Below are 22,829 nucleotides of genomic sequence, written 5' to 3' on the forward strand. Positions count from 1 at the left end.
CCGCTCGTCTCACATCCATGAGACCAAAGCGGGAGAAATAAAGTACCATCTGAAATCAATGGTAAGTATTCTACCATCTGCTCCTCATTCAACAGCTTCCGAATACATGTTATAATTCATATCAAAATATTTTTGTTATATCGTATTGATAGCGGCTTTCAACACGGTAGTCACAAATTGTACCCTCGTGTGTTAAGTTTTTTAAGTATTATTAATTACAATATAACCGATACTAAAATAGTATAGGAGTATTATCAAGATGAAAAGATGTATATTTAACCTTCTGGCACGTTTCCGGTGGCTGTATTTCGGGCCGGCTAAATATACTGCGTTAAAACCCTATTTGAGTGGCCCGCATTCTTTTTTTTGTACTCACATTCAAATTTTGGGTTTAACTACACAAATCGGCGGTTCTGAGTCGGCTTTACCCTTGCGTCCACGATCTATGATTTCTATAACTCAGTCCCCGCTTTTTGATAATTTTCACGCTAAAATAATAGCTAATCCTGTAGCGGATCCCAGCCCCCCCGATGTCACAATTCACCATCAAGTCTTCCTGGAATCCCGATAGATGGCGTGTTGCCCTCAGCCCTGGGCCAACTGTCGCTCAGGTGGGACTGGAACAAACCTTGTTATAGAAAAACAAGGACTAAAAATTAGCCAATCTTGAAGACAATTTATTCATCAGCGGCCTAAAATTATGTGGGCAGAATTAAGGATTTTAGTTGGCCAGAATTATTCAAGGAAATATCAAAATTGAACAATATGAACGACTATCCTCTTTCGCTAAAACTTTTTTTGTTTGACCTATTTCGCTAAAACCTTTTTCAGACAAGATCCAATAAAAGCAAGTGTTTAAAATAAGCCAGTAAGGTAGAAAATTGATTCATTAATCGGATAAAATTATGTGGGCAGGGCTGGGGGTTTTAGTTAGCCAGAATTATTCAACGGAATCTATAAATTGAACAATATGAACGACTATAGTCAAAATCAAAACATCCGATGCATCGAGGTATGACCGATGTTTCAAACTTTCCTATTTGAATATAAAACGAATATTTTATGTTATTTTAGCTGTTTACTGGTGCTTTCATAGCGTTATTGTTATAAAAAAAAAATCTTACAAATATTTAACATAGGAAAAATTAAACTTGAGCTTTCATAGCAGTCCTTTACATTTCATTGTGGATCAAACTAAAATATAAAAAAGTACCTTTTGTAAATGCTTTTGTAAATATCTTGTAAATAAACTACAAGTTTATACTATAGTCGCTGTGTGCTGTAAAATTAAACTGTATGGTTAGTGGTAGCAGCAAAAACATCGGTAAACATCGGCAAACATCGGCAAAATAACATCGCTGCTCGAGCATCACATCACTACCGCGGTCACAACGTGTTCGTTCTTGTCGCCGTTTTCCGTGCTTGAGCCGTCGCAATGTCAACAACAAACGCCATCAACGGCAATCTCTACGAGCAACTGCACCAAGGACGGACGAATATGTACAAGTCGAAAGTGGACGTTGTCCTGGGCGCCCAGTGGGGTGACGAGGGCAAGGGCAAGGTGGTGGACATGCTGGCCTCCGAAGTGGACATCGTGTGCAGGTGTCAGGTGAGTAACCAGGCCAATCAATCTCTGGGGGGTAAAGTAGAGCGACTGATAACGCGGCCATAATCCCATGACATCCTTGTCTGAAGGACATCCAATGCCGCTCACCCGGCTGCCATTGTCGCCTCAGCATCATCTGAGTATTTCACAAGTAGATGGTCTTTTTTCCAACTATTATCGCCGCCGCATGCTTTCTCATTTGTATTTATCAATTCTGCGCCCGCCATGTGGCTGTGTATGTGTCGGCGTCTGTGCTTGCTCAAGTGTTTGTGTGTGGTTCGGCGCGGCGCATGTGTGTGCCCGTTCCGGGTCCAAGAGTATATTCTATAGAAGGTGAGGAATCGGCGTTGTGTCATATGCATCTGCATATGGTGTAATGCTTCTCAAAACAGTTGGAGAATATGATAATAGTCTCCATTTTTCTGTACAGTATCTGGAACAGCCTTACCTTCTTTATTCTATATATCTTGCCCGTTTTCATTCCTATTCCCCGGTTCGAATCGCTTACATATACCACATGTACATGTGTATGTGTGTTTGTGTGTATTCCGTCAGCGAGTCTGCCAACCAAAATTCGTCACTTGTGCTCTCTCACGCTCTCTCGCCCTCGACTGACGTTAATTTAATTCCTTTCCGCTGTGCTGTTCCCACATCCACATCACATCTGTTCTTGCTCAGCAGAACCCAGAACCACCAGCCAGGTTTACATAACCACCAACATCATTCACCCATGCCATGCCATGCCCCGTTGAGAGAAAAGCCCCCACGGGGGCACATGCAGTCATGTCAATGCAGATTCCCGCAATCCCTGGGTTACGGTAATCCTCTCCGCTTTTTTCGTTCGAACTGAGCATTGCGTGCCGGATGGTCTATGTCCCAATGACAACTTGTTGATATGCGCTTGGGCCTGTGCCCAGAACTACTTTAGTTCAATGAACGATATGAAATGGAGCCGGAGTCGGAGTACCGTCCCCCTTCTCCTCTTTGGGTATGTCGATGCATCTCCTAGCAACACCGCAGAGCTGAAGCAGCTCTTATCAGAGCAGCTTTGTTATATAACTGATAATTCTGTGGACTGAGTCACACGACTGACACGCCTCTCGGCGATTCCTATTACGCATATTGCGCAGTGAAAGGCCACGGACGGGGTCCGGATCTGGGACTATAATCGCGGCTCGGCATTTCCTCGTATCTTATCATGGCTCAGGAATACAAAAGTTGTACGAATTGTATGGTCTGTCCGTGGTACGGCGTAAACATTTTTTTGATTGTCTTGTTTTTGTTTTTTCGCAATGATTTGTGAAGGTTCCAGACTATTCACTCTTCTCTTTCTCTGCCTAATCACCATTATATACAGACACACATTTTTCATTTTCTATGTTCTTTACTGTATAGTATATAATGTTAGATTAGCAAAAGTCAAGCAAATTTTGTACAGTTGCCAAAAGGAAAGAGAAAAACAAATAAAATTTCTTTCTGCCGTCAACCTGGGGTGTTAGCGTATCTCTGAAATTCTTTATAATAGTTATAGGTATTTGTATGCGTTCTGTGTATGTGTGTGTGTGTGTGTGGAACGTTTTCGATTTCATGCGACACTGTGTGGGGCACGTGGGCACTGATGGCCCCAAAAATGTGCTCGAAAAACACGGGACGGCTGTTATTCAATTGACACAAAAAAAAATATTTTATTTATTTTTCATTTCGCACGGGTTTTGTTTTTCTCTGCCGTAACACAAGCGAAAACAAAACAAACAATTTTGCTAATTTTGTATATCAACATTTATACAATGTTTCTACATATATTTCGATATATGTATGTGTGTATGGACATGGATGGGGGATATTTATACATATATTATATCATTTGGCAGATTTTCTGAAATGTTTTTCTTTTCATCTTTCATTCGCACAGGGCGGCAATAATGCTGGGCACACTGTGGTGGCCAATGGCACCGAGTTCGATTTCCATCTACTGCCGAGCGGCGTCGTGAACGAGAAGTGCATCTCGGTGATTGGTAAGTTTTGAGAGCAATGATACCGTGGATCATCGAGTCAAGAAATGCAAGTTAAGGCCTAAGGCCAAGCAAGATAAATGTCTGTCAAGAAGGGGTTTCAATTGAAAGTAAGCCAACGATTTCTTTCCTTTTACATTTGATTTTCTTATTTTAAATTTAATGAAATTGTAACCATATTAATCGTACAGTGGTCGATGCCGAGAGAGATTCCACTGTCCCTACAAATGTATACATACATACATATATACTCTGCCTCTTTTCGTTTATTTTGTTTTCGCGAAATTGAATGTATACCATATACCCGTGTATATGGAGGAATTTCTGGCAAGATATAGTGCATCATTGACATTGGCTTGCGGGTCAGTCAGAGGGGTCTGTTTTCGACTTTGATATCGCTCGCCCATGAAAATAAAAGGTTTTCTATTTTCGTGAATGGGCCGGGCCGGGCCGGACGGTGGGAAAATTCAAATAATTAAATCAAAGTTGAGCGGAAAAGTTGATTACGCTCTGTGCCTGGTGCTGCCTGCCAATGACGTCACCAAGGTCGTCATAGTCAACTTATTCACGAGTGTACCACTCTCTCCTGGTTACTTTTATCCTGGCTGCCCTTCTGCTCTGCAAAGTTTAATCGATGTTGTAGGTTGTGACATTGTTTACTCAGCAGCAGCAACAACAAATTGTGCATTCTCATCGCTTGTCACAAGACTAATTTATGAGATAATCAAAACAGAACAGAACAAAGCCCCCCCCCCATTGAAATTCCGCGAGTGTGTGTGTGTGTTTGCGGTGCTGTTAAGATATCGTTTACGACACACACACAAACACAACCACCCACCCACACAATCAACCGCAAAGGGGGGGGGGGGAGAGAGGAACAAATTATTCTAATCAGGCAATTAGCTTATTATTTTTAATTTCCAAACTTATTCCATGCCCAATTTGTGGAACAGAACCCGCTCAGCTCGCGTGCCCGAATCGTTTCGACGGGCTTCGCAATACGTCAGCCTGTTATGAAATTGTCTGTCGGAATGTGAAAGATATATGGGGGATTCTCATAAAGATTCAAACCACCTGATTCCGCCTGCATTCCGTTTTGGTAGCAGACGTGCAAGATCCACAGCGAACTTGTGCAAGTTACACCTTATCGCCACAATTCCGAGAAATTAGTGACCATATGTATCCTATAAAAACTGGATGTACCTAGTATAAAAACCAGTCGATAACGTAACAGCTCGTGTAAGGACTTACTAGATAAGAGACTCAACTTGTTTTAGGGGTTCTATGGAGCATTGGATTGCTGTTTTCTGAGAAATTTTACACAAATTGTATTAAAATGCAGGAAATAAGTTCCGAGAACATGCTTATTAGTTAAGAAACGAGATCAAGCTGAACCTGAGAGAATGGGGGCCAGCTTTAGTGCCTTTATGTAAGTCGTACTGCACTGCAATGGCATTAGTCACATGACTGCCAGACGCGCAATAGCCTGCTTCATTTATTACCCATCAAATGTTCAGTTGCAGCAGTTGGGGGGATCCCCCAGATATTCTCAAAGGCCTGACGTAATTTTTTTTTTTGTGCACTTTCAGGCAATGGTGTTGTCATTCACCTGCCCTCGCTGTTCGATGAGGTGCTGAAGAACGAGGCCAAGGGTCTGCAGCACTTGGAGCACCGGCTGATCATCTCGGATCGGGCGCATTTGGTGTTTGATTTCCACCAGCATGTGGATGGCATGCAGGAGGCTGAGAAGGGCGGAAAGTCCCTGGGCACCACCAAGAAGGGCATCGGTCCGGCCTACTCGAGCAAGGCCACCCGCAACGGAATCCGTGTGGGCGAGCTTCTGGGCGACTTTAATGCGTTCAGCGACAAGTGAGTGGCCCCAATCGTCATCCCGCCCCATATGCTGGATTGTAACTTATTGAAATTTGTATTCAGGTTCAAGTTGATTGTGGCCACACATCTGCGGCTGTTCCCATCGATAAATGTCGACGTCGAGGCGGAATTGACCCGCTACAGGGACTACGCTGAGAAGGTGCGTCCCTATGTCAAGGACACGATTTGCTTCTTACACACCGCCCTGCGCAACGGCAAGACCATCCTGGTTGAGGGCGCCAACGCGGCCATGCTGGACATTGACTTTGGCACGTATCCCTATGTGACCAGCAGCAACTGCAGCATTGGCGGCGTCCTTACCGGTCTGGGCCTGCCTCCTCAGACCATTGGCGAAGTCATTGGCGTGGTCAAGGCCTACACGACGCGAGTGGGAGACGGCCCCTTCCCCTCCGAGCAGTTGAATGTGAGTGAAACGTCAAAAAGGAAAGGGATTCAGGTTGCTTACCAATGAGAATCCTTTGATATTTTTAGGAAATTGGCGACCTGCTGCAGACGCGCGGCTTTGAAGTTGGCGTGACCACGAAGCGAAAGCGCCGTTGTGGATGGCTGGACATACCGCTGCTGAGGTACACCTCGCTGGTGAACGGCTACACGTGCATTTGCCTTACCAAGCTGGATATCCTGGATACGCTGCCGGAGATCAAGGTGGCTGTGAGCTATAAGAAAGCCAATGGTGACAAACTGGATCACTTCCCGGGCACCATTGCCGAGCTGGGCAACATCGAGGTGGAGTACGCGGTACTACCCGGCTGGCAAACGTCCACGGAGCACATACGCAACTTCAAGGAGCTGCCGGAGAACGCACAACACTACGTTCGCTTCCTGGAGAAAGAGCTGAGCGTGCCCGTGCGCTGGGTGGGCGTTGGCAAGGGCCGCGAGTCCATTATTAACGTGCACTAGTGCTAGCAAGATGAAGCGACGACGTACTTATGAATACGGTATATGATGAGACGGAAGCGCTTTAATGCCCATTAGCCAGATACGCGCAATGTAGCGAAAATGGCCTTTAACTACTATCTAACCACAGAAATAACCACCACAAATGCAACTTATATTTCGACTATCTTACAATATTTCGACACAAATTATTAGCCTATTGCTTTTTTAAGATTTATTTCATAGTTTTTGATGTTCACAAATTTCATTTTGAGCGGCTCGTGCCACGCATAACTTACTATAAATTCTTGTTTGATGAGGAGACGACGTACTTAGTTTTTAAGATCATCAGGTGCAGTTTCAGATTTTGTATGCGAGGAAGGAAGGGGAGGCAAATATTTTAATTGTACAATAACTATATGATGTTGTTTTAATATTTAAATACAACAAATCGTGTGCTCTGACTTGTGTAATTGTGTCGCAACAAAATACATTTTAATTGAAATCTTTTGGTGTTTCTTTAGCGTGTTTGCTTGAGTGTGGATTTACTTAATATCAAATTTTAAAAATAAATGTTGAGACGATTGATTTTAAACTAAGTAATTCGCAATATTTTTTATGACGACAACACATTCATATTTGCTATTTTTCCAAAGATTGTCTTTTGCAGTCAAACGAACATCTTTAAATTTCCGCGCTTTAACATCGAAGTCTATCGCTTATCGAGTTTGTAGTGCTGCAAAAGAGAAAAAGAGTAGCAGATTAGTGCTTCCACACCCAAAAACTCGACATATTTCCAGTATACATTGTGGTCACACTTTTACTCTACTACCTGTTTGATTTCGTTTTATTTTTTTTATTTATTTGCGTTTTCCGTCCATTGTGTTTACCTTATTTATTGTTAGTTTGTTCAATTTGTTAGTGTAGTAAAAATACTTTAAATATGGTAAGTCGTGGTTCCCTAAAAAGTCCGAAAAAGTGGGAGAATCGCTTTCTACGACTGCTGCACTTTCCACTTGGCTGCCCCCATTAACCATTTCTTTTTATGCAACTTTCTATCCATGTAAATTCTCTATAGGCGCGTTACTTCAAAGAGCAGGATATAGATGGTAATTATTGCTACGACGCATTGATGATTTCATTCTGAAAACATTTCTTATCTCTAATGCAGAGTTCCGCGAGTGCTTTTATCTGTTCGCCCGTTCGGGCCAAATCAACAATCTGGACGAACTAACTGTAAGTGTTATTCATGCACGGCACTCATATTAACCACAATACCTTGTTCTAGGTAATCATGCGCTCGCTCGGTCTGTCGCCGACGATCCAAGAACTGGTTTCATACCTGAAGCAGAAGAATGGAAAAATGAGCTTCGCCGATTTTCTAGACATTATGCATCAGCACTCAAAGGTGGAGAGTCTGCCGGACGAGGTCATCGCCGCCTTCAAGGCAGCCGATGCACAGAACAAGGGGACCATATCTGCCCGGCAGCTGCGCAACCTGCTGCAAAACTGGGGCGAGGGCCTCTCTATGCGCGAGGTTGATAATATCTTCCGTGAGGCTAATGTCAACAGCAATAGCAGCGTGCGGTACGCAGACTTTGTCAAGATTGCTTGCGCCCCGGTGCCAGACTACTATTAAGACCGTCAACCCATTTGCGGAGCCTTAGAAAACATTCCAGTACACATGCATTTCCCTACGAAATTCGCACAAAAACCACTTCCAATAAAGTTCACACAAGGACAATTTAAGAAAAGTTTTCGGTTTTATTTGAAAACTTTTTCACTTGTAGAAAAAGGACATCAGCCGTTCTTAGTTGGCAATGGTAACCTCAACCTCTACGCCGGGCTCGATGTTGATCGACGTGATCTTCTTGACGATCTCAGACGGGGAATGCAAGTCGATGATGCGCTTGTGGATTCTCATCTGAAAGGGGACGAAAATAGAGATTCAAATTACTGATATGTCGCAGTTTTGCTGAATAAGTCTTTCAGCTGAAGGGATTGTCGAATTCGGAGAGCCAAATTGTGAGGAGAATCAGCAAAGAGGACTATGAGAACACGTTTAGTCTGGGCAGACCGCATATGATACTGTACAACGGCAGGTTAAATACCGAACCACGATATCAGATCTGCCCATTCAAGTGGTAATAAATGTTAAATAAGGATCTCACCTGGAAACGATCCCAAGTCTTGGAACCCTCACCGCAAGGAGTCTTACGGGTGGTGATGCGCAGGACCTTGGTTGGCATGCGTACGGGGCCCTGGAACAGAAAAAGTACGTCATTAGCACACGCTTCTATAGGATTTTAGTCAATTATCGCTTGAACCATATAATATTCCCGCACTGTTGGCAGTCAATGTGGGAATAATGTCCGATTCAAGCATTTTTCTATGGCATTTATTAAAGACTAGGCTAAGCGTCTGGCGGAACACAAAGCCTCCAGGTAAATGCGGACTCGAAAGCACATATTGTGCTGTGGGCCCAGATCGGGGCTCCGACTCACCTTGACACGCAGATTCTGGTTCTTGGCACCGTTGATCAAGTCACGGCACACATTCTCCAGAGAACGCACATTCCTGGAGGTCAGGGTGATGCGGATGCGGTGCACTGAAGCAGAATCGCCGCCATGGGGCTTCTCAATGTCCTTGGGTGCAGCAGCCTGTCGATGTGGAATACATTTGTTAGAGTGAGGTTATGTTGAATCTCGCAGCACGTGCGTCGGTTTATTTCATATAGTTTTCCCTTTCCGTAGCTCCAAACTACTTGGAACCACGGTTGACACGCTGGGGGATGCATATTTACCATTATTTAGCAATTTCTCTGGTCGAGATATTCAAATCTTTTTATTTTGAGCAGCGCTGAACCAGGCAACTTGCTGGTCGAAAACGGAAGGGGGGGAGTTAGAGATTTTCATTGGGATCTGCCAATATATCGATATATGTTTTGTTCTGATATTTTGAGGAGATATATTTTCGACCTGCGAAAATGGTTGGAGTTCCAGGTGGATGTGGATAGAATATCAACGGAACTGTTTTTATGAGTAAATTACACTATTTTCCTGTTTTTACACTTCCTAAGATTAGATATTCCCGCTAATTTTCTGTATCTTATGGATGCACCGGTTCTTATCGATATTTTTATGCGATAAGCGCGTTTTTACAAAAACTAAAAAGGCCACAAATCAGCTGTTTTGCGGCCGCATTGTTTTGTTTACACTGTGCATTTTTGATTTCGATATTTGAATATGACGGAGGCCGAGGAAAAGTGTCATTTGTAAGTAGCGAAACCGCTTTAAAGGATTATTATTTATATTAATCTTCCCCTCCAGCTGCCACGCAGTGCCTTTCAAGTACAGCTGCCCCAAGTGCAATGCGCTGTACTGCAGTGTGTCGTGCTACAAGTCGCAGGCACATCTGAAATGTTCCGAGGAGTTCTACAAATCCTGCATACAGGACGAGCTGGCCGGTGCGACCACGGCTCCGGAAAGCCAGGAGGAAATGAGAAAGATCTACGACATACTGAAGCGTATGCGGGAATCGGACGCTGGTTTCAATCCCAAAGATTTCGACGCCGATGGACTGGACAATCCGCTGGGTTCAGATAATGAGGAGGGACGAGAAGATGGTGATGAGGAAGAGCTTGGTGATTACCCAGAACAAGCCTTTGAAGAGGAACTGGAAGAAGACATCGCTGCGCGCCTGAAGGGCATCGACATCAACGACGCCGATGAGGTTTGGAGCCGCCTAACAGAGGAAGAACAAGGCGAGTTCCAGAAGCTGATTGCCAGCGGTGACATCATGAAGCTCATGCCGGACTACAAGCCCTGGTGGGGCAAGGCGAAGAACTCCAAGATTGTTGAAATTCCTGCACCAGGAGAAGCCAAAAAAACAGACGACTCCACCCCCGAAATCCATGAGAATATACCAAAGTTCTCGGATATTTGCCAGAAGACGCCCTCGCCCTGCCTGCACTACAACCTGTGGAACATATTGAGCGCGTATGCGTGCGTGGCCCGCTTCTACGCCGGCGAGCATCGAACGAATGCCAGCGAGGCTGTCGCCCATCTAGTGAATCTCAGCGCAACCCTCAAGTACGGCACCAACTTTGAGGACGCTGAAGACGCCATCATCTCTGTGGAAATGGAGGCCATCACCACGGGCAATGGGCCGGCAGGCGCTGCGGCAGTGGGCAGTGCCGGAGTGGGCACAAACTTTTTCGTAGAGAGCCGGGAGCAGTTGAAGCTGGATGCCCGTCAGCTCATGGCCACGCGGGACCACAAATTGGCCGCCCTGAGCGACATCCTCCGCCTGCTCCAGCAAAGTAAAGCACTAATCAGTCGGAAGGCTTCGCAAGAGGCCGGGTTCCAGAAACTGTTTGCCCTGGCCAGCGGCAGCGTAGAGCTGACTAGAAGCAAAGTTTCGCAGTTGGCAAAGAAAATCGAGTTTCTCTTGTCGTATGTCAAAAGGGAAGAGGTCCTCTGAAATCTCCGTCAATATTCAAAATACACAAACACATTCGTATCACAAATTTTGTTTATTTTTTTGTCTGGCTAAATTTGTGTTCCTTCGTAAAATGGACCGTCTCATTTCCCTTTGCGTCCAGGGTATGGTGAGCTCCCTAATGTTCATGATTGTAAGTTTCTGAAAGTCCAACCAACGATTTTTTATTTATTTTTTTAAATCAGAAGGGAAAACATTTGGTTTTGCCAAACGGAACTATAGAAAACTAACTATACACGATTGTTGTTATGCACAATTCAGGGTAAAGTTCTTATAGCAACATTTAGCAATTCTTTGTATTTTAAATTTTAGTGCGGATTTGGGATCGCGGAACTAGTGAAGTTCGTAATCCCCTACACTTGATTTGAAGACCGTGAGACCAAACCAGTAACTTACTGGCAGTAGTAAAAACATTATTACAGTGAGAGCGAGGTATACCTATAGTATGGAATTGTTATCGAATGAGGTCTAGGATCATCTATAAATTTATTCGCAGATATAATTTGCTGTATATGAATCAACGGTGCTCATTGGTCTTCACTTGTAGTGTAGTGGAATACAACCATAATCAGTGTCACAAGACAAGATAAAATTATGTGCTAAGGGCTGAGGGCTAGCTAGTAATATTCCACGGAATATCAAAATATAGCAATATAACCGACTATCCTCCTCGTTTCTTTTGTTTGCCCATTTTCGCTAGAACCTTTTTTTTGTTTGACCTATTTCGCTATAACCTTTTTTTACGCAAAATTCAATAAAAGCAAGTGTTAAGACTAAGCCAGTTAATTAGAAAAATGATTCATCAATCTTATAAAACTATGTGGGCATGGCTAAATGTTCTATATAGCTAATAATATTCGACGGAACATCAAAATTTAACAATACGGTTTCCAATCCTTGACGGAGAACGATTAACCTATTATAAGCCAAATTTAATAATGTTAGCGCAGGTTGGGTGAAAGATATAGTGGTTTTTTTTTTAAGTTCAGAGCAGAGATGAATCTAGAAGAATTTACAATCGTTAATATTTTCCGGAATTTACATCAAGTAGTTGAACTATTTAAATAGAGGGTGCTTAAGTGGGCTAAGTTCGGGTTTTCATCAGTATATTTTCGGTATATTTTGCAAATATGACGGTATATTTCGGTATATTCGCGAGGGCCGGACGATGGTTAAAACCGCGGTCACACTGTCTACCGCACATAGTTTTTTTAGTTGGCGACTCGAACTAGTGCTTTTTACGCTATTTTGTTATTTGGTAGGTCTAAAACAGGGCAGGCATCTTGTGCCAACCCCTGTCCCGTGTGCTTAATTAATTGCGATGCGCACACAATAGGGAAAAACAAGAGCGACAGAACGGACTTGGAACACTCATGTAAACGCGTACGGTTTGCTTTGGGTGTAGCGGAATTTCAATGCGTGTGCCCGTGGATGTGTGTGTGTGCGCTATGGTGGTGTGTGCATAGGTGTGAGTCTGGCAACAACAAAATCCCATCGGCCAGCAAGTGTTCTTCGTACGCTTCGCTTGTTAATAATTAAAGCAAAAAAGGAAGCAATTTGCTGTGCGCACAGATGAGATCTCTCTCCCTCAACCTCTCTCTCTCCCTCGGCGTGGCCTTATGTAAGGTGCCTGGATAGAAATGCATATATTTACTGTTAATAGGCCTAAAAAGAAAAAAAAACACCCAACGAGAAGTTCAATCTTTAAGATAAACGAGTTTCGCTTATCTCGCTGTGTGTGTGTTTGTGTGTGCTGTGCTGTGCTGCTTATCTATCTCCACAAATATGCGAAGTATGCGTCAACCTGTTTCGTATACTTTCCGTTGGAAATTTCTACTACTCCAGCGGTGCCGCTGCAGCAGCAAATCCCAAATACCTCGCCAAACCAATGCTAAATAAGTAGTAGTTATGACTGCATGCAGCTAAATTTATAACCGCGCAAGCGAATCACCTGAAAAACCTGATGGAAATACTATAAAACAATCACCGTAAGCAATACCGATCGGATCGCGAAGCGACGGATGGCAATGACAACAAATATGTGGCTTGGCGATGGATGACGCCCAAAATCAAAGACATGTCAGACGTGTCATCAGTGTAGTGTGTGTGTGTGTGTGAATGAACGATAAAATTTCCTATTCAAAGATGCACAATGCCCCCCCACATTATCCATGCTGGTCATTATCTGATGATAACATAACAGCTACGTTAACAATTTGTGTGCGTGTGTGTGTTTGTGTGTGAAGCATTTGCTGCATTTGTTTACAAACAGCTGATGGGCGGACGGACATACAAACTCCTCCCCATTGATCCCTGATAAGATAAGGAATTTCCCTAATTTCGACTATTTTCGACTGAGACGCTATCGATGTTCTAGTCTATACGCAATGAGAATGGATTACGTAAAGTGGAGCACTATCAGTGACTCACAAAAGTAAATGTTTTCTTATCAACGGGGTCGCTAGAAAAAAAAACCATTGAAAAGGAATGCGTTCAAGAAATATCTGATCCATAAAAAAACGTTCTTTTAGTGTGCCCGCACTACGCACAAGACTAAAAATTCAACGGTAATCACCCTCAAGGCTGATTCCGATTTGGGTTTTAGGTGGGCTAGATCTACCGATCGCATTCCAGCACGTTGCCAATGGTCACTTTCGTGTTCTTGTTTACGCACAACAAATGTCTTGTTTGCAATTTCGACAACCATTTGGCCTCGAATTTAGTGAATTAAGTGCTTACGAGTGCTAGTTTTTGGCACTCTCTGCATTTTACGGTAGTAATTGGACTTTCTAAGCGAATTTCTTTTGAGAATAAACATAAACCGATTATATGTGTTTGTATGATCTCAAATTCACCTAACACTTATGTATGTACATGCAGATTCCCAGACTAGAACTGTTAACCAAACAATTAATATACTAAACAATCTTCCTACCATATATACATATGTACATACGAGATTGTTTAACAAACAATCGCGGCATAAAGCAATTTGTTGCCCTGAGATAAACCTACAAGTTTTTCTTATAAACAAAGAACATGGTTGTTTTACGGTCTAAGAGAGAGAGAGAGGGAGGCAGAGAGATTACTTCTATTTACGCAACTCAAATAATTTATGAATATATCGTTCTGCCCGCCTCGCGTGTGTCACTTGTTGATTGATTCCTTTGATTAATTTCTAATTTAATGACATCCTCCAACCCTCGAATCCACAGGAAATGTCCCACCACAGCGATGATCAGCTCTTGCAGGCTGGAAGCGATTCCTTCTGGGAGCCCGGCAACTACAAACGCACCACCAAGCGCATTGAGGATGGCTACAAGTGAGTTCCGAATAGGGTACCACCGTTCCCTGTCCTCCCCTGCCCTCCCCACCCCAATGATGCTCTGTCAACGGTTGTACCACAACAGTGGTGTTGGGTCATTGCCAGCAGAAATCAAGTGAAACCAGTTTTCATTGTTGTACCCATTATACCCCATGTGCAGGGTATTATCAGTTTGTTTAGATGTTTGTACCGCAAAGAAGGAAGAATCAGTGACAGCATAAACTATATATATTTTTGTTTATTTTATATAATATTAGTTTAAAACTTAACCTAACTGTAGCACTGGCATCGGAGACTACTTTTATTCTAGGTCTGTCTGTCCCTTTTATGCATTTATCTACAACGCACATTTAATAATATTCCTTCCCATGTAACATTATATCATTGAAACGATCTCTTTGTGAAAAACTATGTTGTTTTGTATAGAAGAAGAAAGCTTTAAAGATCTTCCAGGGTATTTAAGCTTCGGCACTCCGTAGTAAGACTTCCTGCTTTATTATTTATTTCTGTTCTCTTTCCCTCTCTTGCGCAGACTCTGCAATGACCTACAGCAACTGATTCAGGAGCGAGCCGACATCGAAAAGGGATATGCAAAAAGCTTGCGCACCTGGTCAAAGAAATGGGGTGACTTCATTGAGAAAGGTAAGCAAACGCAGTCAGATCAGGTGGGATTGGAACTGCGATGAAGTGGAGTGGAGTGGAATGGAGTAAAGATGGAGTGTATTGGTGTCGTGTGGGTGTTCTGTAGCTGTTACTATGGAATGAGACATTCATCTTCGTCTCTCGCACGCTGTGTAGCCATACTGTTTGTCTTACACATTCATTCACGCCCTGGTAGGCGGTGGGGGCCCAGTGGAGCGCGCAAGTGACCCGCTGCCGGCGTTGACGACTGCGTCATGTTGTCTTCCCACAGCTGACTCTTGCCTCTGCCTCTGCCCCTGTCTCCTGGCCCATTGGCTGTCTCTGTTCCTATTTGCCACATTCTGTACATCATTCTGAGCATTGTTGTTGCCGTTGTGCGATAAGTGGCTTAAGCTATTAATGGGCTTTTTGTTGTTGTTACCTCGTTTTTTTTTGTCCACTACCATCGACTGAGACGCTGATGGAAGCAGCGCCTGAGGCATCGCACAGTGGCATCAAATTGCAGAAACGCTTTAAGGAAATATGTTATTCATGATCTTGATGGGGGGTGCATTTATGCTATAAAGACTTGACTTTAGAACCTGGATTTTTATTTTTTACTTAAAATTTTCAATATAGAAAGAATTTTACTCGGATTACAATTACCACAATTCGGTAGCTGACCATTTTACTATCCTATAACTTTATAGTTATCTTATTTCATGATTTATCCCTAAATAGTTTTTGGATTAACCTATTTTTCATTGAGGTTTCTAATAGTATTTTAAACATTTGATATTTAATATTATTTGAAATTTATTCCACTCACTAATGAGGTTCCTTTGAGAAGGCAAGGCATGTCCTTGCACCCACATGACGCCACTTATTGATGATCGATTCGAGACGCACAAGCGAATGCTGCAAAAGAGAATGCCCTAGAAAAGCAACATTCATAGCGTGTGCATGATGCGGAACATTGATGACCGACTCTAATTTCGCTGATAAGAGGTTTTTTTTTTGTTGCTGTTTTTCGACCTCTACCAAATTCAAAAAGCTGATCTAATAAACTTTTAGGGATTTATGACGGAGCAGAGCACATACATTACAGCTTGTTGATCTATTCCCTTCATATCTGTACTCGTTTGTAGTTTCAAAGGTCTTTTGCTATTCCCAAAACAATTTCTGAACCCATAAATTGGGGTCTCTCAAGCCATTTTTGATGGATTTCCAGCACAGTGTGCGCTCTGTGTGCGCGCTTCTTCGCGAAATGAAATCGAGTACAGCGTTTGCAAAGTTGGTAACGAACCGCTTTGCCTCATTGCTGGCGGCTGTTTCTGTTGCTGTAGCTGTTGCTGTCCACTTTCACAGTAACCAGCAAAAGCCAATTGCAAAAGCGGCTACTTCTTCCACCTTCGCGCCGCCTACTCCCGTCCCGGGCACTTCCAAACTGCCTACTCTTATGCTGTCCCCACGTATACGAGCGGAATTTGCCTAGTTTCGCGTCTAGCCAGAGTCAGAGGCAACGGATGCAGAGAGGCAAAGAGGCAGAGGCAGAGGCAGAAGCTCCAGCTAGTGCCCATCCAGACTAGACCAAGCCGGCACCAAAGCGTCGCTTGAAATGGTTTCAAAAATCAATGCGACGGGGAAAATAGAACGAGTTATTTCTGTGCTAAGCGTCTCAATTTCTATATATCTCTGTGTGTGTGTAGAGGTGGGGTAGTGGGGCTGATGGCATGAGGGCATCCGATTGAGAATAGTCTGTCGTTAGTCAAACGAGTTTCGTGCATTTCCAATTATGAGACGAGCATCGTATAAATTTTGATTACAGTTTGCGCTCTTTGTTAGCGCCCAATAAAAAATGCCAAAAATGTGAGGTATTTTTTAGACCCACTCAGGCACACACAGATACACACCACACACATGCTGACGATCGCACGACTCATACAATCCGATATTCTCTAGAGCACGCTCCTCGACTCGCGAATGGCTTGGGTTTCGTTCAGTGATTAGATAAAACGTAGAAGTGCTCCCCATCGTAATGGTTCGTGTTCGAAACACCGTAGGGGCGCCTGAGAGGATGACGTCAACTGCAGGCGACAACTGTATAATCTATAAATAATTGGGGATCAGTTTGTGTAAGAGATATGTACGCTTGATTGGTTGCAGGGCCGGAATACGGCACCACCGAGGCGGCCTGGAAGGGCGTGCTGACGGAGTCTGAGCGCGTCTGCGATGTGCACATGAAGATCAAGGACAGCCTGTGCAACGATGTCAACAGCTCGATCAAGACGTGGCAGAAGGAGAACTACCATCACACGCTCATGCAGATCAAGGAGCGCAAGGATATGGAGGATATGTTCAAGAAGGCCCAGAAACCGTGGGCCAAGCTGCTGGCCAAGGTCGAGAAGGCCAAGGCCGACTATCACTCGGCCTGCAAGACAGAGCGCAGCGCAACGAACCAAGAGCGCAATGCCAATGCCGACAGTTCGCTCTCTCCCGATCAGGTAAAAAATAGTCCTTGGAATATGCTAATTCCAATGATAATGGTGCTAATGTGCTTTTGCCATTTGTTGCAGGTGAAGAAAATGCACGATCGCGTGCAAAAGACCAAAGATCAAGTGCAAAAGTGCCGCGAGAAGTACGAGCAAGCCATTTCCGAAATCACCAAATACAATTCGGTTTACATTGAGGACATGACATCTGTGTATGAAAAGTGCCAAACCATGGAGAAGACGCGGCTGCAGTTCTTCAAGGACATACTGTTCAATGTGCACTCGAGTCTGGATCTCACCAAAGTGCAAAGGTTCGTTGCGACATCTCTCTGCGCTCCGTTTGTGCGTGGCCTAATTGTAACTCCTTTTGTTTGCAGCCTGCCCCAAATCTATGACGAATTCTATCATACGATCAACAATGCGGACCAGCAGAAGGATCTGAAGTGGTGGTCAAACAATCATGGTATTAACATGGCCATGAACTGGCCAATCTTTGTGGTAAGCTGTGTGCCCTGCGCTCTCCGAAGGCGTTGTTTAATTGGCTTATTGTCTGGATTTTTAGGAATACACGGAGGAGTTCCGCGACATTGCCAAGGGCAACAAATCAAAAGAGGCACTGCCGGCAGCACCCATAACGCTCATTAATCAGCGACCTGTCGCCGAGGAGGGCATCCACGTGAGCCAAACCTAGGAAGTTCATTCATTCGTTCATTCATTAATCGGTGGTTTGTTCTCCGCCCCTTACATCACAGGAATACCACTCCACAAATAGTCTCAAGAAGAGCAACAGCGCCGGAGGCAGCGCAAGCAGCAGAGCGAGCGGCAAGAGCGAACAAGCGGCAACGCCATCTTCTGCCACAACAACCGAAACCAGAACGTCAGCGGCGGCAACCGCCGGCTCGACGACAGCGGCAGCGGCAGCGACAGCAACGGTAACAGCGGCGTCAGCGGGAGCGGGAGCGGTAGCGGTAGCACCGAATCGCAATCCGAGCGTAACGTAAGTTGAAACATTTTGTATTGTTTTGAATTACGATACACCCTGCAGCCGGTCCCACAGACACAAGTCGCGTTGAAGCGCTCATTTTCATTGAACTAATTGATTTCAATTCGTGTACTCTCGTACATCTCATACAAACTCGTGCAGCAATGGCAACGGCAAAGTCGATTCCAATCCATTCGACGAGGAGGAGGAGTGGGATGAGGCCGACAACGTGCTGGTCGACAACGGTGAGCCGGGCGTGCCAGTCAAAGCGCTGTACGATTACGAGGGGGCTGAAAGTGATGAGCTCACATTCAAACAAGGTGCGTGAAGCCTTCCATCTGACCAGATCTGGTTCGTCTCTAATCTGGTTACCTCTCTCACCCTCTCTCTCTCTTTCTGTCTTTCCATATGGCAGGTGATGTTTTTGAAAAGCTCGAAGATGAGGACGAGCAGGGCTGGTGTAAGGGACGCATGAATGGGCGCGTTGGCTTATATCCGGCCAACTATGTGGAACTCTGTTCCGCGTAAGCGGAGAACTCTGGCAGCAGATGGGCAGCAGCAGCAGCAGCCGAAGTCGTTAAACAGATATATGAATTCATATACTTACGTATATATATATATATATATAGAAATAAACCGAGGTTAGAGACGCATTACGGAATAATGCTTATACAGTAAAACAGTCGTTGATGAAAATATTATCAAGCATATGTATTAGAATTTGTTACGAGCAATCAGGCTCACACTTACTCGTATAGTGTGGCATTTAAGGTACGAGCATTAGGCATTGAATCTTCTTACAAGCAATGGCTATCCTACCAATCAAAAAACCAACCAACCTACCAATTAACTCACCAACCGTAGCAATGCGATAAGAGCAGAAAAACTTAGCTAAAATCGTCGGTCATCTGAACAATAAGTGTAAGCGTCAAACATATGAAAATGACATTACAAACTAAATGTATTATGTAGTTTATGCAAACTGAAAGTGAAATTATGTATGTATTTTTTTGGTCAGGATGTGGTCGCACTTTTACCCACTTGCTGGGCCGTTCGTTTACCTTTTAGTGGTCGTGCGGCCGCGAGCGAGCGGAGCGACCGCCCTGCCAGATTTCGATATTGTACATGCATAGCATTTGTAATGCGTTTCTTGAACATTTTATTATTTATGAAGTTTTTGTGTATACATACGTACATTATGGATTATTGTGTATACGTATATTATTGTACATGTACATTTTTAAATGACTTAAATTATTGAAATAAAACAAACAAAACAAGATATCCGCTGGCTCTGTGTCTAGTTAGGGAAAAGGTGTCAATTATTCACTCGTAATTTTCATTCCGTTCTCTTCTGTCGGAAAAGATTTAAGTATTATATACTCATGTTAATTGAACTGTCATAAAAAAATAGCAAAGATGATCTGTGTGAGCGGACGGACGTACGGGTATATCATCTTCTTTCAACCTTAGCATCTGGCACTACGAAGACAAAGCTCAACGAATGGTCAACAGCTCTCAAAACAAAGGTTCTCAAATTTATTAAGAGTATCATTAATTCGTTCTTACCTTAGGATATTCTATGAATAAAGGTTTAATTTATTGAGGGGAACTATTTAAAGGTTATTGACATGTCAGCTATATATTGTATTATTCTTAAAGTAAGTAATTCTTTGGTATGTCCAAGAAATGCAGAGACTTCTAATGACATCATTACAATAATATTTTTCTCATAATGATTTCATTAAACGTATCATCGAGTTACTCGCATTAATCTTCTGCTTTTGCCTTAAACTAATATTTTTTTCTTTTCCCACAATATTTTATTTATTATTTATGTATTGCATAGAACATGCTTTGACTCCGGAACGCCTTATGATAAACAGAACCAGAGATTTAGTATATATAATATATGTATGTATGATTTCCTTGACATATTCTACTGAAGGCCAGACGGACAAATGGCTGTATCGACTCAGCTATTGATCAAGAATATTTCTCTATATACTTTATGAGGTCGAAAACGCTTTATTTGAATATACATTTTTACGAATTTAATATCTATTTATTTAGTTACAAATTATCTGCTAATAATGGATTATGATAATAAAATAACTAGCGACAAGTGCAGCAGAGGAGGAAAGAACAGTAATGTACAAATTTGCTAAGTTCAGGTAATTATAAATATTAGGTGCTATAATCCTAAGGGATAGTTCGGGGAATAAGGTATGGCAAAGGGAATTATAATTAAAAGATTTATACTGGCGGAGTTTTACCTACATCCGGTTAAGCGGATAGGCCGAAAAGTACGGGTAGGTCAATATAGAACCGCAAAGTCAACCCAAAAAAGGTTTGGTAGTTAAACTATCCCGAGAAGGAGCTTGTGCACTAACAGTACCCCATTAAATATTCTGCGTTGGTGCAATGAAAGCAGGTCTACGAAGGGGAAAATTTAAAAATTCCTGTTGCACTAACTCGATAGTCTGTATAGTAAATTTAAGCAGGCTTCGGGATGGCGGAAAGCTTTGCGACACCTCAGTGGAGATAAGTCCATTATAGATGCATTAGATTAGATGCATAAGTGCATTATAGATCTTGATCTGTTGTGAGTTGCAGCTCCGGTTGACCATTTTGTTTTCGCGTATGTATTGCTCGCAGCAGAACGCCGCATAAACAACACATATTATATTTTATTCCCAGAAAATCACGTCTTTGAAGTCACTTAGTCACTAATTGTTGCACAACTAATCATAGATATCATTCTGTCGGCAATGTCGAGAAGTAAATCACGTCAAATGTAAGAGTCGAAAGGCTCTTATTTCTTTGGATTTAAATTTTGAATTTAAACGCCGAAGTGGGGTGCAAAACAGTACCTACTCGAAACACGTATCAGCTATTGATGCTGATCAAGAATATATATGTATACTTTATGGGGTTGGAAACGTTTCCTTCTGGGCGTTACACACATCCACTTTCCCCACAAATCGAATATACCCCTATACTCTTCTTGAGTATCGGGTATAAAAATGCAGTAACCTAGTAGAGGGTAGGGATCCAGAGTGGATGCGTTGTATATATGTATGTATGAGTCGGGTATGTTGATGGGAAAAAGGTGGCGAATAAATCTGCAATACCAGCAGCATAGGATTCTGTTTTACTCTGATATTGAAGGGATGGAGGAAATGCATTGGACTTACGCTTAGAGTTAACGAAGGAAAAGAATCTGTTAGGATCACTACGGAAATTTCTACTACATGGGGAAAGGTATTGATTATATCACAGACTATTAACGGTAAGGAATTAATAACAAGCGGAGGAATACTGAGGTAGACATGGAGCCAGTTTTCTGGTACTTTTTATATAATCTGGTTTTTCTATAATTATGTATGAGATTTGGGCGATACCGATACAGTCATTTCCGGAACAAATGTATTAAGGGCGGAATAAATAGTATTACAAAACAAGTCGAAAGTTGCATCGATCTCCGGTAATAATTGAAGAAACGACCAATCAACTTTCGAGAGACTTAGCTCAGCGAAATTAGTTCTTCGAAAAAACTTTGTATGACTAGATTCCATAGAAATGTCAGTACAACTAGATCGGACACATTGAAGGGAAGTGTCTTCAGGAAGTGATATTGGACTTACTCTGGCTATCGTTGCTAGAGAAGCATCAATGACGAACGTAAGGTCAAGAGGTCTGAGCCTATTATTTCTAATTGTATTCATTTGGACAAGGGAGATATCCCTTAGCCCATTGATAATAACATTGTGGCAGTTGGGTAGCAACAGGCTAGCGTTATCACAAGGCAGCCAAGAAAGGAATGGTAAGTTAAAGTCCCCTATGACAATAATCTAATTAGCGCAAAACTAATGCCAATACAACAGTATAAATGGCAGAAACGTGGTTTATGTGAACCTCAGCATCAGACTTGGGAGAAATGTAAGAGCAGTTTAGGTAGATAAATGCTGCCCAATACGAACTTTGACTGCATTGAATTCGATCCCCTGGATATTGTTGGATGGGAACAACTCAGATGGGAAATCCGTTTTGTCTGCAATCAGAACCGCACCAGCAAAAGCTGAGCTGTCCATTCCATAAATAATACGGCGAAACGTTGTGAGTTGCTGCTGCGACCGCAACTCTACATTTATACACGATACATAGTCAGTATGGCTAGAGAGACATAAAAAAAACGTGTCTGAACATGTCATCGGGCGATGCGTAGCCACTGCAAATTGATTTTTTAGTTTTGGCTATAAAAATGATCCGATCTGATTCAGATTTGGCAAACTGGTAGATAGTGCGTTTTTAGTTTTCTCGTATCTTCAATATTGTAGATGTCACAGATTTTCGGCCTTTGTGGGGCGGAAGGGGGTGGGGCGAAATTTTTAGATATATGTTTTATAGTGAGTTCCGGCAGGAGTGTGGATACCAAATTTTGTTGCTCTAGCCACAAGATCTGAGATCTGTGGATGCCACACATTTTCGTCCTTTGCGGGGGCGGAAAGGGATGGGGGGA

At 43.0% G+C, this 22,829-nt stretch overlaps 5 protein-coding genes across 5 annotated transcripts; 4 read left to right on the plus strand and 1 right to left on the minus strand.

Moving 5' to 3' along the window:
* The first annotated feature begins 1,391 nt into the window (after positions 1–1,391).
* On the plus strand, positions 1,392–6,894 carry LOC6587693 (adenylosuccinate synthetase). The gene is made up of 5 exons (XM_002013662.2): positions 1,392–1,609; positions 3,519–3,621; positions 5,208–5,487; positions 5,554–5,914; positions 5,983–6,894. The coding sequence occupies exons 1-5, from the start codon at positions 1,436–1,438 to the stop codon at positions 6,409–6,411; spliced, it is 1,347 nt and encodes a 448-aa protein (XP_002013698.1). The 5' UTR covers positions 1,392–1,435; the 3' UTR covers positions 6,412–6,894.
* A 391-nt stretch (positions 6,895–7,285) lies between these two features.
* Positions 7,286–8,141, plus strand: LOC6588028 (calmodulin-like protein 4). The gene is made up of 4 exons (XM_002013663.2): positions 7,286–7,333; positions 7,466–7,496; positions 7,559–7,623; positions 7,676–8,141. The coding sequence occupies exons 1-4, from the start codon at positions 7,331–7,333 to the stop codon at positions 8,024–8,026; spliced, it is 450 nt and encodes a 149-aa protein (XP_002013699.1). The 5' UTR covers positions 7,286–7,330; the 3' UTR covers positions 8,027–8,141.
* LOC6587656 (40S ribosomal protein S20) lies at positions 8,132–9,273 on the minus strand. The gene is made up of 4 exons (XM_002013664.2): positions 9,191–9,273; positions 8,892–9,047; positions 8,559–8,648; positions 8,132–8,311 (listed from the first exon to the last, which is right to left on the minus strand). The coding sequence occupies exons 1-4, from the start codon at positions 9,191–9,193 to the stop codon at positions 8,198–8,200; spliced, it is 363 nt and encodes a 120-aa protein (XP_002013700.1). The 5' UTR covers positions 9,194–9,273; the 3' UTR covers positions 8,132–8,197.
* A 348-nt stretch (positions 9,274–9,621) lies between these two features.
* On the plus strand, positions 9,622–10,915 carry LOC6588045 (zinc finger HIT domain-containing protein 2). The gene is made up of 2 exons (XM_002013665.2): positions 9,622–9,661; positions 9,717–10,915. The coding sequence occupies exons 1-2, from the start codon at positions 9,633–9,635 to the stop codon at positions 10,867–10,869; spliced, it is 1,182 nt and encodes a 393-aa protein (XP_002013701.1). The 5' UTR covers positions 9,622–9,632; the 3' UTR covers positions 10,870–10,915.
* A 38-nt stretch (positions 10,916–10,953) lies between these two features.
* On the plus strand, positions 10,954–18,987 carry LOC6587664 (protein kinase C and casein kinase II substrate protein 3). Its single transcript, XM_002013666.2, has 10 exons — positions 10,954–11,020; positions 14,103–14,209; positions 14,745–14,854; positions 17,000–17,337; positions 17,410–17,636; positions 17,703–17,823; positions 17,888–18,001; positions 18,078–18,322; positions 18,470–18,627; positions 18,723–18,987. The coding sequence occupies exons 1-10, from the start codon at positions 10,961–10,963 to the stop codon at positions 18,833–18,835; spliced, it is 1,593 nt and encodes a 530-aa protein (XP_002013702.2). The 5' UTR covers positions 10,954–10,960; the 3' UTR covers positions 18,836–18,987.
* The last annotated feature ends 3,842 nt before the right edge of the window (positions 18,988–22,829 follow it).

Source organism: Drosophila persimilis, unplaced genomic scaffold (assembly GCF_003286085.1).
Source record: "Drosophila persimilis strain 14011-0111.01,24,50 unplaced genomic scaffold, DperRS2 tig00000000-arrow-pilon, whole genome shotgun sequence".
Classification (NCBI taxonomy): domain Eukaryota; kingdom Metazoa; phylum Arthropoda; class Insecta; order Diptera; family Drosophilidae; genus Drosophila; species Drosophila persimilis.